A 14,245-nucleotide genomic window follows, 5' to 3' on the forward strand; every position below is an offset into this window, starting at 1 on the left:
CAAATTTATCTTAAAAAAGGCAACAAATGTAACGAGATACCTAAGCCTGGCAAAGTATCGCGATACTTTGCCACTACTGACATAGAAATACATTTTTCAAATGTATCTCGATACAGAGATACATATACTCGAAAGTACCTCTAAGATACTATCCCGGTATACATTTGTATCGGGATAGTATCTGTATACTGCCCAGCTCTGAAGTAAAGTTAATGGAATAAAAACAAATAAACTTGGCGCACGTGCACAGCTGCTGAGACGCGTCTATAACACGGTCGGACAAACGGTCTAGCTGCGCACAGAGCAGTGGCTTAGCATATGGAGAGCAGCTCTATTTTTTTCTCTGAAAACTTGAGCGCTATGAGTGTGGAGGCCGTGCGAGAAGCCCACCTGGCAAAGTTCGAGCCCCGGAGTTACGCCGAGATCACCAAAGAATACCGCTTGTACACTTTCCATCAGGAGGAACTGCATCGAATATTTTGCTCAGGTTGGATTTCTACGATTACTTTAGCTGCACCATCGATCCTTTTAAAATTGAGAAGGAGAAAAAATGTGCGCACGGTTAAAGTTATATATGAGGTGAGTTATCTAGAGTTTGTCCCGAAAACAAAACAATTACGGGGGTTCTTATTTTATTTCCGCACTGTGCAAGCTGCGCCAGCCTTGACTACGCAGTATATAATAGCTGACGCCGAGATAGGCAAATGGCTGCCCTAATTCTGTCCTGGCTTCAATTATTCAAACCAACTTTTGAGCGCACAAAAAAAAAAAAAAAAGAAATGGTGAACAGGTTTGAATTATAAGTGAGACGAATTGCATTTGTGAACTTTAAGAGCGGCATGTAAAGTTATTTCTGAGGAAGATCGTGTTATCCGAGAATTAAAGAAAACTATACGCAAGGCTTACACCTGCTGAGCGGAATCGGTTGGAACGTTATGCGGATCGCTAGTTTGTCTGCTTCTTGCTTTAGGGGTTGCGATGACGTCAGAACGCCAAGCATTTATTGGCTGAATAAAAATCGAAAATAAAAAGTGGGTAGATCTCAATGCATGTAGCATTGAGGTTTACCCACTATTCTTTCAATCAAAGCCAATCAGAATTCGGTTCCGTTGAGCGTTCAGATAGCCCTCGTGAGGAAAAGAACGAAGGAGCTAGAGCTGGAGATACGACTCGCGGAGCTCCGGGCGGAGGAGCGGAGAGCAAGAGCTCGGCTTCTGGAGGAGCACAGTGAAGAGTCGCAGAATAATGCAGCGGAGGGCGCGGAGCCCGAGGCTCACTGCGTGAGCGAAACAGAACCGGACGCACGGGGCAACCCGGAGACTGCCATGGGGTCCGAGGCCGATTGTGCCGTACAAAAGCCGGAGATTGCCATGGAGTCCGAGGGTGATCGTGCTGTGCACAAGCCCGGGACCGCCGCGGGGTCCGAGGCGAATCGCGCTGTCCAGGAGCCAGAGACTATCGTGGAGCCCGAGGGCGGTCGCGCTGTCCCGGACACTGCCGTAGCGTCCGAAGCCGATCTTGCCGTTCAGAAATCTAACACTGCCGGGGGGTCCGAGGCTGACTGCGATGTCCAGGAACCGGACAGTGGCGTGGGGTCCGAGGCCGATCACGCTTCCCAAGGACTCGAGACTGTCGTGAGGTCCGAGGCCGATCGGGCCGCGCGCGAACGAGGGTTCTCCTGCGTCCAGGCAGCTAGGGGGAAGGGGCTTCCGGAACACCAGCGGTCGGGCACGACGCTGGGGAGACCAGCGAATGCCGAGGTGGGGGCTACTGCAGTTGCTCAGATTGGACTTGGGGGTCCCCACGACGGGCCTAGTGGGGACGGTGTGACACGGTGGGTGCCGCCAAGTGGGCGGCGCGGAGAGGTGCCGGTGGAGGCGCATGAATCGCCGTGGAGCGGCCACCCCTCAGAGCTGGGAAGGAGATGGTGCGCCAGGCAGGGATGGGCAGTATTTCAAATACAACTATTTGAAATACTTATTTCAAATACTTTGTGTCTTTTGCATTTGTATTTAATTACAAATTGGGTAATGTATTTGACGTGTGTATTTAAATACTGAAACGTGGGTATTTCAAATACAATTGTAATTAAATACAATTTTGTGGGCGAAAATACTTCCCTCAAATTTATTGTCACAGTCCAGAGCAGGAAGAAAACTACGTTCTGCACCGAATGCCGTGTCTCTCAATCAAGCACAAACGTTTAGTGAGTTTCATCATCATCTTCATCAGCATCATTTATTATCCTTGAAGGCCCTTACGGGCATTACACAAGGGAGTCGTACATATTTTTTTCTCAATCGAACACTTCCGCACGCAATTTTAACACAATAGAAGAGGGAACTAGTTAGATAAAGCAGAGATGAAAGTGGTTACAGAGGCGGTAAATTTATGTGTGTCAGTTATGGTAACAACGGTAAAGTTGAATCACTGTATGAAGTAGTTGGCAAAAAAAATGGGCCGCAACTTGTAGGAGTGGTCAAAGCGGGGGAAAATCTGCCACGGGGGTAAAAGCAGTGATTCACGAAGAGGCATGTTATGGTGAAAGATTCGGTGAAGGAGAGAGAGACGGGACACTCGGCGCCTCAATAAAAGCGTGTGAAGGTTAGCTGCTTCGCGCAATCCAGATATGCTCGTGAATGGTGAGTAATCAGAAAAAATAAAACTAAGAGCTATGTTTTGGATGGATCCAAGTTTGTTAGATAGGTAAGATTGCCAAGGGCACCACACAGAAGAAGCGAATTCAAGTTTAGACCGAACCAAAGTTGAGTATGCTAGTTGTTTTATCTCTGGTGTTGCGGGTCTCAGGTTTCGGCCAAAAAACCGAGGGTACGGTTTGCGCTAGCTACTATATTACTGATGTGAGACGTCCATGAAAGGTCAGATGTTAAATGAATACCGAGATATGTATATGAACTGCAAACGGTGATGGGGGACGCGTCAAAATGGTAAGAAAAAGGTTGAAGAGCACGACGAGAAAACGAAAGGGATTTACGTACATTTGTCGAAATTGAGAGTCATCTGCCATTTATTGCACCATTGAATAACTTAAGAAATTTCTGTTTGCAAGGTATGGTGATTGTCGAGCGAGAGAATGGGCCTGTAAATTACGCAGTCGTCTGCAAATAACCGAACTGATGACGAGATGTGCTCATGAATATCATTGATGTAGATTAAAAAGAGTAAAGGCCCGAGTACACTACCCTGAGGGGTGCCTGAGGTTACCGGGCACGAGGGGGATTTGGAGTTATTAATGGTGGTGTACTGGGTGCGGTCAGTCAAGAATTCGGATATTCAATTTACGACAGCGGGATAGATCTTAGATTCGTTAAGTTTTATTCACGTTGATGAGGGACCCTATCAAGCGCTTTAGAAAAGTCGAGAAAAATGGCGTCAGTCTGAATGTTAAGATTAAAACCTACGTGAATGTCATGAAGAAACGCCGTTAGTTGGGTTTCGCAAGAGTATGCTTTCCGAAAACCATGTTGGTGATTAAAAAGGAGGTTGTTATCCTCTAAATAATTGATTATATTGGAGTAAAGTACGTGTTCCATGAGCTTAGATGATACGCTAGTTATGGAAATGGGCCGATAGTTTGTAATTAGGTGGCGGTCACCAGATTTGAACACAGGGGTTACGTTTTCAGTTTTGCAATCCCTCGGAATTTCAGAAAGTTTAATTGACTCGAAAAATATGATTTTCCCAGTCAATTGTGATTACGGTGCTATGTGATTACAGGGCAAGAATAGTGACGAAATCGACATTCACAGGCAGACTGGATAAATAAATACCTGTGACAACTTGTGATGCTTTCCAGCCTGTTTTCCATCCATATTTTTGCCTGGAACATTCTAAATGCGCGGGTCGTCCAGATTTTCGTAACTGGTGAGAGTTGCAACAATAAAAAATTCTCTGGCTAGTGCTGCGCTTCTTGGTCGTCTCAGTTTTTTGTTTGTCTATTCCAAAATGTAAACGACAAAAAAAGTTGCTTGAAGCTCTGTACTTCTTTCACCTATTACGTCCAAGCTGATTACATTTTTTTTTGTGATTATATTTCTATTACGTTCAGTGTTGCGGAATGGGCACCCCCCATTCCGTTCCAATTCCATTCCGGGGAATTAGAGTTTTCGATAATTCAATTCCTTTCAATTCCTAGGATTGGAGACACTGAGCCCATTCCCACTCCTGGAATGGCTAAATCGTTCCAATCCATTCCTTTAATTCCTAAACGTAAAAAATTGGCACTTGACAGCTAGATATTGTTGCCGGCATAAGCAGCATAAAGCTGACATTATCAAATGCAAAGACAATTGCAAAAAAAAAAAAGAAAAAAAAGCTAAATTCCTTAAAAAAGCACTGATTTTTTCTAAGCGGACCGTTGGTGGCAGAAAGTGTTTATTTACAATGTACTGCAAACATCGAGAAACCCCCTTGATATGTCAATGCTTGTTTAAGACATCGGTCTCGCGACCACGTCGCTCGCAAAAAACGGCAAAACTTGAATCCACTCATTTTCTTCTATTTTTTAACTTTTTTCGCATTTGACTTTTAAGACATACGTGGCCAGCGTGTTTGTTTCATAAGACCATAAAAAATATCCAGTTCGTGCGTGACGCAGGAATAAGCTATATTACTGTATTCTTCACATACAGCAACACGGCTACTACACTGCTGGAAGCGACTCCATGCACAGCTGCAGAACACATCCTCTGACAAAGTGCAACCTCTGCGGCGCAGCACGAGGGACCGTATAGACCATGTCACTGTTTTAAAACGCATAAGTTCACGCTTGCTTTACGAATCTCAATATTTCTTATCATATTCAATTCAATTTTTTGGCTGGTTCGCCTGCCCTTTTCCACCCTTCGCATACTCATTCTCGTGTTTCCTCTTCAGACGGCCAATAAAGTTAGATGATATACGCCGACTGTACCGTGTATAGTTTCGTTGCACAACGTTCAGCGTGCAGCTTGTTCATGTTCTTCGCGACTAATGTAGAAAAATGTCTTCTACGATGCCATGACTCAATCTGTATTTATCTTCTCTTCTCGTCCGAATTGTGATGTTCCTCTTCGCGCTGATCGAGTGGCGAATTCAGGCAGCAGACGGTACCAATCGATTCATTCTTCTACCTCGGTGTCGGTTGTTCGCTAGTGGCGACGGGTCGAAAAGTCAGCGTTGGCAAAGCTCTTCATATCAAGATACAATTAACGGGGTAATACCGCACCGTTCGGATTGACATTCCCCGTGTTTCCTCATTAACACCATCCAACTGACTTCTCACCGCCTCATATAGGGTCCAGGACAAGGAGCACGAATGCAGACCGAGACGCGCGGAAGCCAAAACCTCAGTGGCAGCTAGCACCCAGCTCTCCTTCTAAGTTGCCCTCACAGCAACGGTCGCACCTCGTCTGGCGCGGGACGGTCTTTCTGCAGGTCTAGTCAGTTCGGTCACACCAAGAGCGGCGACGATAGTCTACTTCACCTTTCGATAGACCTCAACAGACAGCACGAGAGCCATCAAAACCAATCCAGTGCTTCCTGAGTGCAGCGTCACCCTGCATTTAAGCTCACGGTACTGGATTGCCTAGGGAGACTCGTAGCGTCCGCAGCGGTCTATCGCAAGGTGCAACAAAATATGCAGAGACTAAAATCAAGGGAAATGAGCGGGAATCCGCTAGCTTGCTTGTAACCCCAATCCACTAAAACATAATATACAGAAAACAAGCATCGGAACAAAGACCAAGTAATAGGCAGACATACAATACAAATGCAGTACAAAAAAACAAGCCTCGGAGCAAAGCAGAAGAGGAGAAGAGGGAAGTGAATCTCGCTTTGTTTTAATGTCGAAGCAAACCCACATTTCGCACTTCAAAGGAGTGCGCACGAATGAACGTGGAAGGCAGCAGGGTTGGCTGCCTGCTAGACAACGCGCCTCGAACTATAAGAAAACAATACCTGATCATCTTTCGACGGCGCCCAAGTCAACGAGTTATCAGAGCTCTACGAGTTATGAGTCACTTCCGCTCCCAGATCTCAGTCTGTGCGCGCGCGTGCATTCTACAAACCGTCGCAACAACAACAAAAAAGCATGACAAGAAGTACGATGAGGAGTTGTGCATGGCGGTTCCTTTCTTTGCCGCTCCCTTTTCTTTTGCTTGGTGCTTGGTTTCTTGTTTCGCTCTCGTGTAACGCCATCGAAGCCCGACGCCTGCGCGTCCGTGAAAGGCGCCATGTTACCCCCCTTTCCCCCTTTGCTCTTTGCTTTGGCGCTTGTTTTTCTGTATTGCATTTTGTTGGCGTGTAAGTCTGTTAGGGCTCCTCACGGGCTAGCAGTTTCCCGCTCATTTTAGTTCTGAGCAACTGACTCACTGACTGGCTCGGTTTAGCTGACCGTAAACACTAAAAAAAAAAAAAAAACAAGAACCGTGCTTCTATTCTATTCCCATTCCATTCCGGGCAAAAGGCACCTAATTCCATTCCCATTCCATTCCCTTCAACGTTGCCGCCATTCCATTCCCATTCCATTCCGGGGTCGTGAAAATGCGGAGTGATTCCAGAATAATTCCAACTCCGGAGTGGCAACTCCGCAACACTGATTACGTTACTAGAGCCTCGCACACTAACTCCCGAGTATGCGATGCAAAATTAAAATGAGATACCCAGAAACCCGTTGCAGGTGCCCTGAAGTCGCTGACGCAAATTTTGAGGAATGTATTTGGAAAAGTATTTGGAGGAGACCAAATACATTTGGTTGTATTTGTATCTTGTATTTAAATGCTTTTTGGAAATGTAATTAGATTTGTAATTAAATACATTTTTGACGAAGTATTTTGTATTTGTATTTCGATACATATTTCCATGTATTTTGCCCATCCCTGGCGCCAAGGGCGCAAAGCTGGGTCTTCCTTAGACCAAGTGGACCGCGAAACGAGCGCCAAACAGAGTTCCGTGGGGAGACCAGGCCGGGCACGCCTTCGAGGCCCTAGAGGAATCTTTGGCGAGCATCACGACCCTCGCGGCACCCGACACAGCTGCTCGAGTATGGGGCGCGTCTATGGTAGCAGGGAAGCATTTTCTTTCGGTTATGCCCGTGGTGTCAGCGGGCGTGCATGTGGGAAGGCGATCACTGCCACAGCAATGTGAACATTTCCATGGAAACATTTTGCGGAACAATACTGTGACACATGTTTTGGCCGGTTGCTTGGTTTCTATTGGGATCCGGGAATGTTTTATGAGACGTTGTTTTTGCTTTTTTGTTTGTTTGTCTCGTGGAAGCTGCTGGTTGCGACCGGTTAGCTGTTGTGTTTGGCAGAGATTCGTGCTGCGTCGCATATCCTTTGTGAACCTTTTTTTTTATGATGTAATCCTTTTTGCGCGTTTGTTTCCGGCGCAAGTGGGACGGCTTTACAAAAGTACGGCTGATGCTCAGGATTTTTTTTTTTTTTAGCGTACATGTTTTGTGGTTGTTCTGTTGCCGTCGTTTTGCGTACGGGGTTTTGCATGAGTTGAAGCGTTTTTCTTTTTATCTTTATTTTAATGGTGTAGCGACTGTTCTGTTATAATAACTGCTGGCCAGTCCAGAAGTCCTGGCACAGTTTTCAGGGTGGGCGTGTAGGAGTCGCTTGAGTATTTGATCGTTTCCTGGAAAGTGAGGTAATCGACCTTCAACCGTTCGGATGGGGGCACCCCGACGGCTCGCCCCGAGGATAGGGGGATGAGCGGCTTGAGCCCTTTCTAATCTTTGGCCCGGGAAGGAGACAGACATTCTTGCCTGTCGCCGCGAGATAGAGGCACCCTCCCCTACTTTGTCGTCACGGCGCGTTCACAGTGACGGTTTGTCCAGTTGGGAGACTGATACAATGAGGTTTTAGCGATGAGGGGCGCCGGTCTTGGTCCACCTGAACTCCCATTACGCTTTACTCGCTAACTTCGAAGGACACGGCGCCAATTTGTTTTGACGCGGCGAAGTGGGGTTGTTTTCCCCGTAAAGTATCGCCCCGATTGGAAAGTTCCCCAAGGCGTTTAGTATTGTTTTTCTTCTTAGAAAAGGGAAAGAAAGAGTTCTGTGGCTTTTCTGTAATTGGTGGAGGACCCGCTGGGCAGTGGGGCCAATTGTATAATCGTCCTGATTGGACAGGCCCTGTGTCAGCGGGGAGTTTTCTCGTCCGCGCTGGCGAGGAAACGTTGAGTTTGAACAAGCCCGTGCGCGGAGCAAGTTATCTCCCGCGGTCCGCCGGTCCGTGTAGCTTTGTCGCGAGCGACGAGCAGTTTCTTTGAGCCTCACCGTGCGCGGTGGGCACTTTGCGCCGAGGCGCGGTTTCTTTGGTATTTCTACTGCCGTGAGCGGACAGTAGGGTTCTGTAACCAAGTTTGCTGTTGCCTTTTTAACACATTTGTTTTTATTAACCGTTGCTCCCGACTTTGAGCGTCTTTCCTCGAGGCTCCGCCACCACCAACGAGCAAGAAGCGACCATCCTTCGCGGCTGTCCACGATCGCCCGGCCCTGACCTACGACTTCTAGGAAGGACCGGGACAAAACAACCTGACCCTCTGGGAGGGGCAAATTCTTTACTAGTGACATTTGAGCGAATCGACGTATTAGCGAATAACGGGGGCGCGCGTTAACCCATCCGCCGCGCTGCGCTTTACGCCGCTTCGCCGGCGACAGTCTGCGGCGGCTCATTACAAAAATGGGAACCCATTTGGCCCACCCAAAAACGCCGCTTCGCGGCGTCCGACTATTCGCTAAAGTGTCATTCGGTAAAACGTGGGCGTTCACTAAAACGTCATTCGATCAAGCGAGTGCCTCCCGAGGAGAACGTAACTAGACACGTTTGTCGCTACGCGAATGCCCGATTGCCTCCAGCCAATATCATTCCTTTCGGGGCGAAATGGCTGCTGGAAGGCTCGCTGTCGGAATCACTCATCTGACATCTCCGAAAAATCGGTATTTGCACGCGCAAGCAAACAAACAAAAAAGCACGCTAAGCCAGCAAAGAGGAAAACGAAAGAACCACGCTATGAAAGTAAAAACCCCGCGTCGCTTCCTATCACTAACACCTGCGACTGCTGCTAAACACACACTACTTCACTTCAAGAAGTCTCACTCAAGCACCTGGGTCAGTACGAAACACTCGTTATTTCGGCGAAACGATTAGTCGAGGTAGGCGAGACAGGCGGGAGCAGAGACTTCGGCGGCCATGAAAGAATGGCGAAGCTTTTGTTTGTTATGGTATGGATCCAAACGAAAGTGCCCGTCTTGTAAACATTTTGTAAAGATTAATAACTCTCGTCACATGGGTTATTCTTTAAACGTAAAAATATGCATTTCAAAAGTAAATTGCAACATATAACAAAGGTTTAACAACCAAGATCCAAGCTGTCAATCAAACTCAACGTCACGGAATACCAACTTCGTGGCGCGCGATTCAAAACGGACGAAATAGCCGCAAACTAAAACTAAAATCGGTCTCACGCAATAAATATTGCTGTAAAATTTTTTTTCTCTCGCAGAAAAATTGTTTTTCTTACATGCTTGACCCAAATAGGCTGCTTAAAAAAAAAAACTTTTTTTCTTTGCAGTTCTTCTCCTTTCCCTATTTAGTCTGCATCCCCTCTTCCCCATTTCTCTCTCTCTCTCTCTGCTGCTTTAATTATCGTTTTAACTATCATTTCCTTATCCGCATCCTTAATATTGACTGTTATTTCAACCAGAATATATTATTATTATTATTATTATTATTATTATTAACAAGCGTTGTTTGGAGGGTCATTGTGGGGCTGATCCGATGTCCGCCAGGGCCGACTCGGATGTTTCGTACATCCTGGAAGCGGTATGAACTCGGCCTTGCATCGAGAACTATAGGGAATATTCACTGGCGGCCATAGCTGTGTCCAAAACTGCTGAGCGCTTGCTGACGGCGGGTTTCCATAGTTCTTTCAAGACAGCGGCAGTCTTGATGGTGCGTTCCGCACCATCAAGACTGCCGCTGTCTTAACAGCCTATTAATGTGAGCTCGTTCTGAGCATGCGCTCTAAACAAAGCCCTCAAATATGGTGTCCAGTGAATACCCTCTATAGTCCGTGACAGGTTAAGAGGCCCAAGGAAGCTCCTCTCACCTTTTTCCACTTTAGTAGAGCGAAGGCTGGAGAGGAGATCGCCTCCTCTCCAGCCTTCGCTCTGCTAAAGTGGAAAGAGACGGGTGGGGGAGCTTCCCCTGAACTCTTTACCTGTCACCGAGTGCTGCATGACAGCTTCAGGGCTCGGCTAGTGCTCGGACTCAGTCACACGCTTCCTGTTCCACGAATGGTAACTGCCATTGTGGCCCGATCTGAAAAGGGTGTATTCGCGGTTCTCTGGTTTCGACAGATCTCGTGCAAGGACGTACAACTCTACTCGAAGTTGGATGTGGGCCCACGGCGGCGTTCGTGCTGTCCGCCGCAGCCCGCTTCCAGGGGATTGTGCTCAGTGACCTGGTCGAGGGCAACAGGCTAGAAGTCAACAAGTGGCTCCGCAACAGCGCCGACGCCATCGACTGGTCTTTCCGGGCAGAACCGATCGCGGCCCTGGAGGGTCATGTGTACGTGATCGGCCTGTCCTTACGCCATACGGACTCGCGAGTTTTATTCCTTTGGGAAATAGCAGTGGGAAGCCCGATTCACGTGGTGTGAATTCGTTTGCGATTTCGAGGTTGCGACGTCTCACACGGCAGCTTCCACCACGATTTTTTCTTTTTTTGTTTTTTGCCATAAAAGTGACATTGCAATTGCTCGATCGCGAGTAAAATCGTACCATCCCTAGTGAAAAAGTCATTTGTATGGGAAGTTTCTTGTGTCCAATAAAACACATACGAACCATACAAGATATGTAAGAGCATATAAGAGTCGTATAAGAACCATATAACAACTATATAAGATATATACGAACATATAAGAACCATATAAGAAACTGGTAAGAAGTTCCTTATAAGTTTTTAATATGGTTCTGATTTGTTCTTATATATCTTATATAGTTCTTATATGGTTCTTATATATCTTGTATGATTCATGTGTTTATTGGACAGAGAAATTTCTCATACAAATTAGATTTTTCCATGGGGATGTCAATGAGCCATTAGGTCTTGCATAAGTTCGTAAGGTCGACCCTTACCAAAATGGTCAATGAGTTTCAATTGAGTTTCTATACAATTGAATGACTTTCAATTGAAACTCGTTTCATATTTTTGTAAGGGGAGTCTGCCTGATTCGCCAAGCGCTCACCTTTTACAGCGAAGCTGTTTATGGCTAGGGTCCCATAGATTTTTTGTGTGCGTAAAAAAAAAAAAAAGAAAAGAATTCCCCGTTAAATTTAGCGGGAAAATTGACGTCACGTGACCTCAACACCAGTTCAGTTTCCCCGCTAAATTTAGCGAGGAAAATGATGTCACGGCGTCCCGTCACGTCTCCCATGAACAGATTCAGCGGTAGGAGGAGAGGAGAAGGAAAGAGAGGGAGGGGAGAAGCGCACCGCCCTCTCTTTGTCGTCGTCCCAAGCCCGCTTGCGTGCCTAGTTTCCTTTCCTTTCGCCGGGTGGCGTTCCCGTCACGCGTGTCTAGTTTCCTCGACATCTGTGTGCGTGCATACCGTCCCGGTGATCACCGATCAAGACAATCAATGTGCACGACTGCTCGTACCTTCGTTCAAAGTTCTGTGTCACTTCTGTGTCGTGTGATAAACAGCTTCGCTGGTCATCCACCTTTACGGAGGTGGATGACCAGATGACCCCACCCCCTCCCACACACACACGCACACAAACACGCACGCACGCACGCACGCACGCACACGCACACACACACACGCACGCACGCACGCACGCACGCGCACACACACACACACACACACATATTCGGGGATAATTTTGATATTTCTTTCAGTAATTTGCTATGGCTCGAAGCTACTCTTAGGCGAGATTTATTTTGTGCAAAAAGGACCCGTTGGAAATGATGCCTATACCTAATAGACAAGAAGATGGAAGGAATATTTTTTAAAAAGCAAGGTTCGAATATTTGCGACGCGAAGAGGAAGCCATAACCCGTAAATCACTAAAAAATAAAACCTTCAAGTTTCCACCTTTTTGTCACATACTTCTTATGACGAAACAGCGCCATTCCGATTATCATATTTACATTTAAAAATAATCAAACACTTTTTTTTTTTGTAGAACGAAGTTGGTAATGGTTTACGGCCTTTTCGACATCGGCTGCTCCAGCGAAATACACGCGGGGGAGATAGGGCGGTGAGCCCACTACCCAACTTCTAGAACACTCTATAAGGGTTCCGTGGATTTTTTGTTCATTCAACAAAAATTCGCACCGCCCACTCTTTGTCGTCATTCCAAGCGCTTGCATGCCTAGTTCCATCCGCTCTCCCGGGGAGGTGGTCCCGTCGCGCGTGTCTATTTTCCGCCGCGTGGCGGTCCCGTCGCGCATGTCTAGTTTCAACAGGCTCCGGGGGGCGGCGATAGTCGTCCACGCAATTGTATATAAAAACAAGAAAGACAAGTTGCCGTTTTCCCATTTTCGATTTCACTTCTCTTCTCTCGTCGCAATTGGGAACCGAAGAGCGACGGCGGGAACGACAACGAGAGTCTTTGAACATATTTCAATCTCCCAGAAGACAAATAGGGGCTGCAGGGAAGTATATGTTTTATTTACCGCCATGCCATAATGCACATGGACAAAGGTTGATTGGATTTTATGGTGCCCTAGTTTGGAATGAAATACCTATTAATATAAAGTTGGAAAATAACTTTCTGCAACCTTAAAAAGATTCTTTCATGATTATGAAATGCAGTTACGCTAATTACTTCCTAAAACGTGATTTTTTTTTTTTTGCGCATTGCATGGGTCTATGTATTCTGCCCCTTTTTGAAGCTATATTACAATTGGACCCCGGACTAGGCTTAATGTCTATGGGTCCAAACAGTTGTTGTGTATTTTGAAAACAAATTTGGAAATAAAGCAATGAATGAATGAATGAATGTCAGCGGCGGCGGCGGGCGGCAAGCACCACCGTCTGTGACGTGTGCTAAACAGCTTCGCTGGTCATCCACCAATGGCTCGTAATTTTTTTCTTGTGCGCTTCGGCACCGGCGCCTCTTCTTTGCAGTGATATCAGGAAGGGCGCTCTGGAGATCATGGACCGCGCCCGTCGTGCCATCCGGAAGGTGATCCCCTGCGACGTCCTGGACCCCGCCGTGCTCCCGGAGGACCACCGGGATACCTTCGACGTCGTCCTCTCCTGCAACTGCCTGGAGTCGGCAACGGCCGACCTGCAGTCCTACCGGCGAGCGCTGTCCAACGTGGGCCGCCTGGTGGCCAGAGGTGGTCTGCTCGTCCAAGCCGGCATCGGAGGCATCACCTCGTACAGCATGGGCCAAGAGACCGTCCCGATGACGTGTCTGGACGAGAGCAGCATCATGGAAGCTCTCGCTGACGCTGGCTTCAGGGTGGAGACGTTTCGGAAGAAGATGTACGACGGGCCAGACCGCGAATTGCGCCGCAAACGATTTGGATTCGTCTTGGCGGCGCATAGATTTTGATACGTGTTTTTTGGAGGTCACGAATCTAAGCGGAGGGGGAAACGGGGGGCATTTTTTTTTCGCATAACGAATTAAAATTGGTAGTATTAAAGGAATAGCACAAGCCCCTCAACGATTTCTGTCTTACTTGTTGTGGGCATAGTGTTATGTGCCTTTCTGCTCCATAAACGTGTGTTCGTTCTATGATTTTTCTCGCTATCACTTGAGTCTTGCTCGCAACTCTTGAACCGTCACATATCGTTCGCCGAAAGCACAGTGAATATCATTAGTGAGAGAAGACTTAACATTTTAAGACTAAATGCGAAATGCACCGGCGAGTGTGTGTATCCAGGGTGCTTCGAGTACGAGTGGCAAAATTTGAAAAAGAAAGGGGGAGGGTGGGAACTTGATATAAAGATACGATTCATTATATATTACGTTGTCCATAACGGTGGACGTAAGAACGAGAGTGTAAAGTGCTCATTGGATGCTTAATTAGGAATATGTCACACTTATCTTTTTAACCTTTTGTTTTAGCTATACCTGTGGACAAACTTTTTTGGCTATGGAGTGAAAGCTATAGGCGCAAGGGCTCTCGCGCACCTTGAATGATGGTCAAGGCCTGTGCACGCGCACTCTTCACTACTAAAATGCCGCAGAAAGATTTTCGCGAATATAGAATGT

General features: G+C 46.9%; 1 protein-coding gene across 1 annotated transcript; it reads left to right on the plus strand.

Annotated features, from left to right (window-relative positions):
- The first annotated feature begins 360 nt into the window (after nucleotides 1-360).
- LOC120844150 (nicotinamide N-methyltransferase-like) lies at nucleotides 361-13,582 on the plus strand. Its single transcript, XM_042292716.1, has 3 exons — nucleotides 361-487; nucleotides 10,373-10,583; nucleotides 13,150-13,582. The coding sequence occupies exons 1-3, from the start codon at nucleotides 361-363 to the stop codon at nucleotides 13,580-13,582; spliced, it is 771 nt and encodes a 256-aa protein (XP_042148650.1).
- The last annotated feature ends 663 nt before the right edge of the window (nucleotides 13,583-14,245 follow it).

The sequence above is a fragment of the Ixodes scapularis genome, unplaced genomic scaffold, assembly GCF_016920785.2.
Source record: "Ixodes scapularis isolate PalLabHiFi unplaced genomic scaffold, ASM1692078v2 PGA_scaffold3__209_contigs__length_174095766, whole genome shotgun sequence".
NCBI lineage: Eukaryota > Metazoa > Arthropoda > Arachnida > Ixodida > Ixodidae > Ixodes > Ixodes scapularis.

Excerpts from the sequence above, each read along its gene's own strand:
- LOC120844150 (XM_042292716.1), top strand. The coding sequence starts at position 361 with ATGAGTGTGGAGGCCGTGCGAGAAGCCCACCTGGCAAAGTTCGAGCCC. Across the intron at positions 488-10,372 it reads GCATCGAATATTTTGCTCAG|ATCTCGTGCAAGGACGTACA; the intron begins GTTGGATTTCTA and ends TGGTTTCGACAG. Across the intron at positions 10,584-13,149 it reads GCGGCCCTGGAGGGTCATGT|TGATATCAGGAAGGGCGCTC; the intron begins GTACGTGATCGG and ends TCTTCTTTGCAG.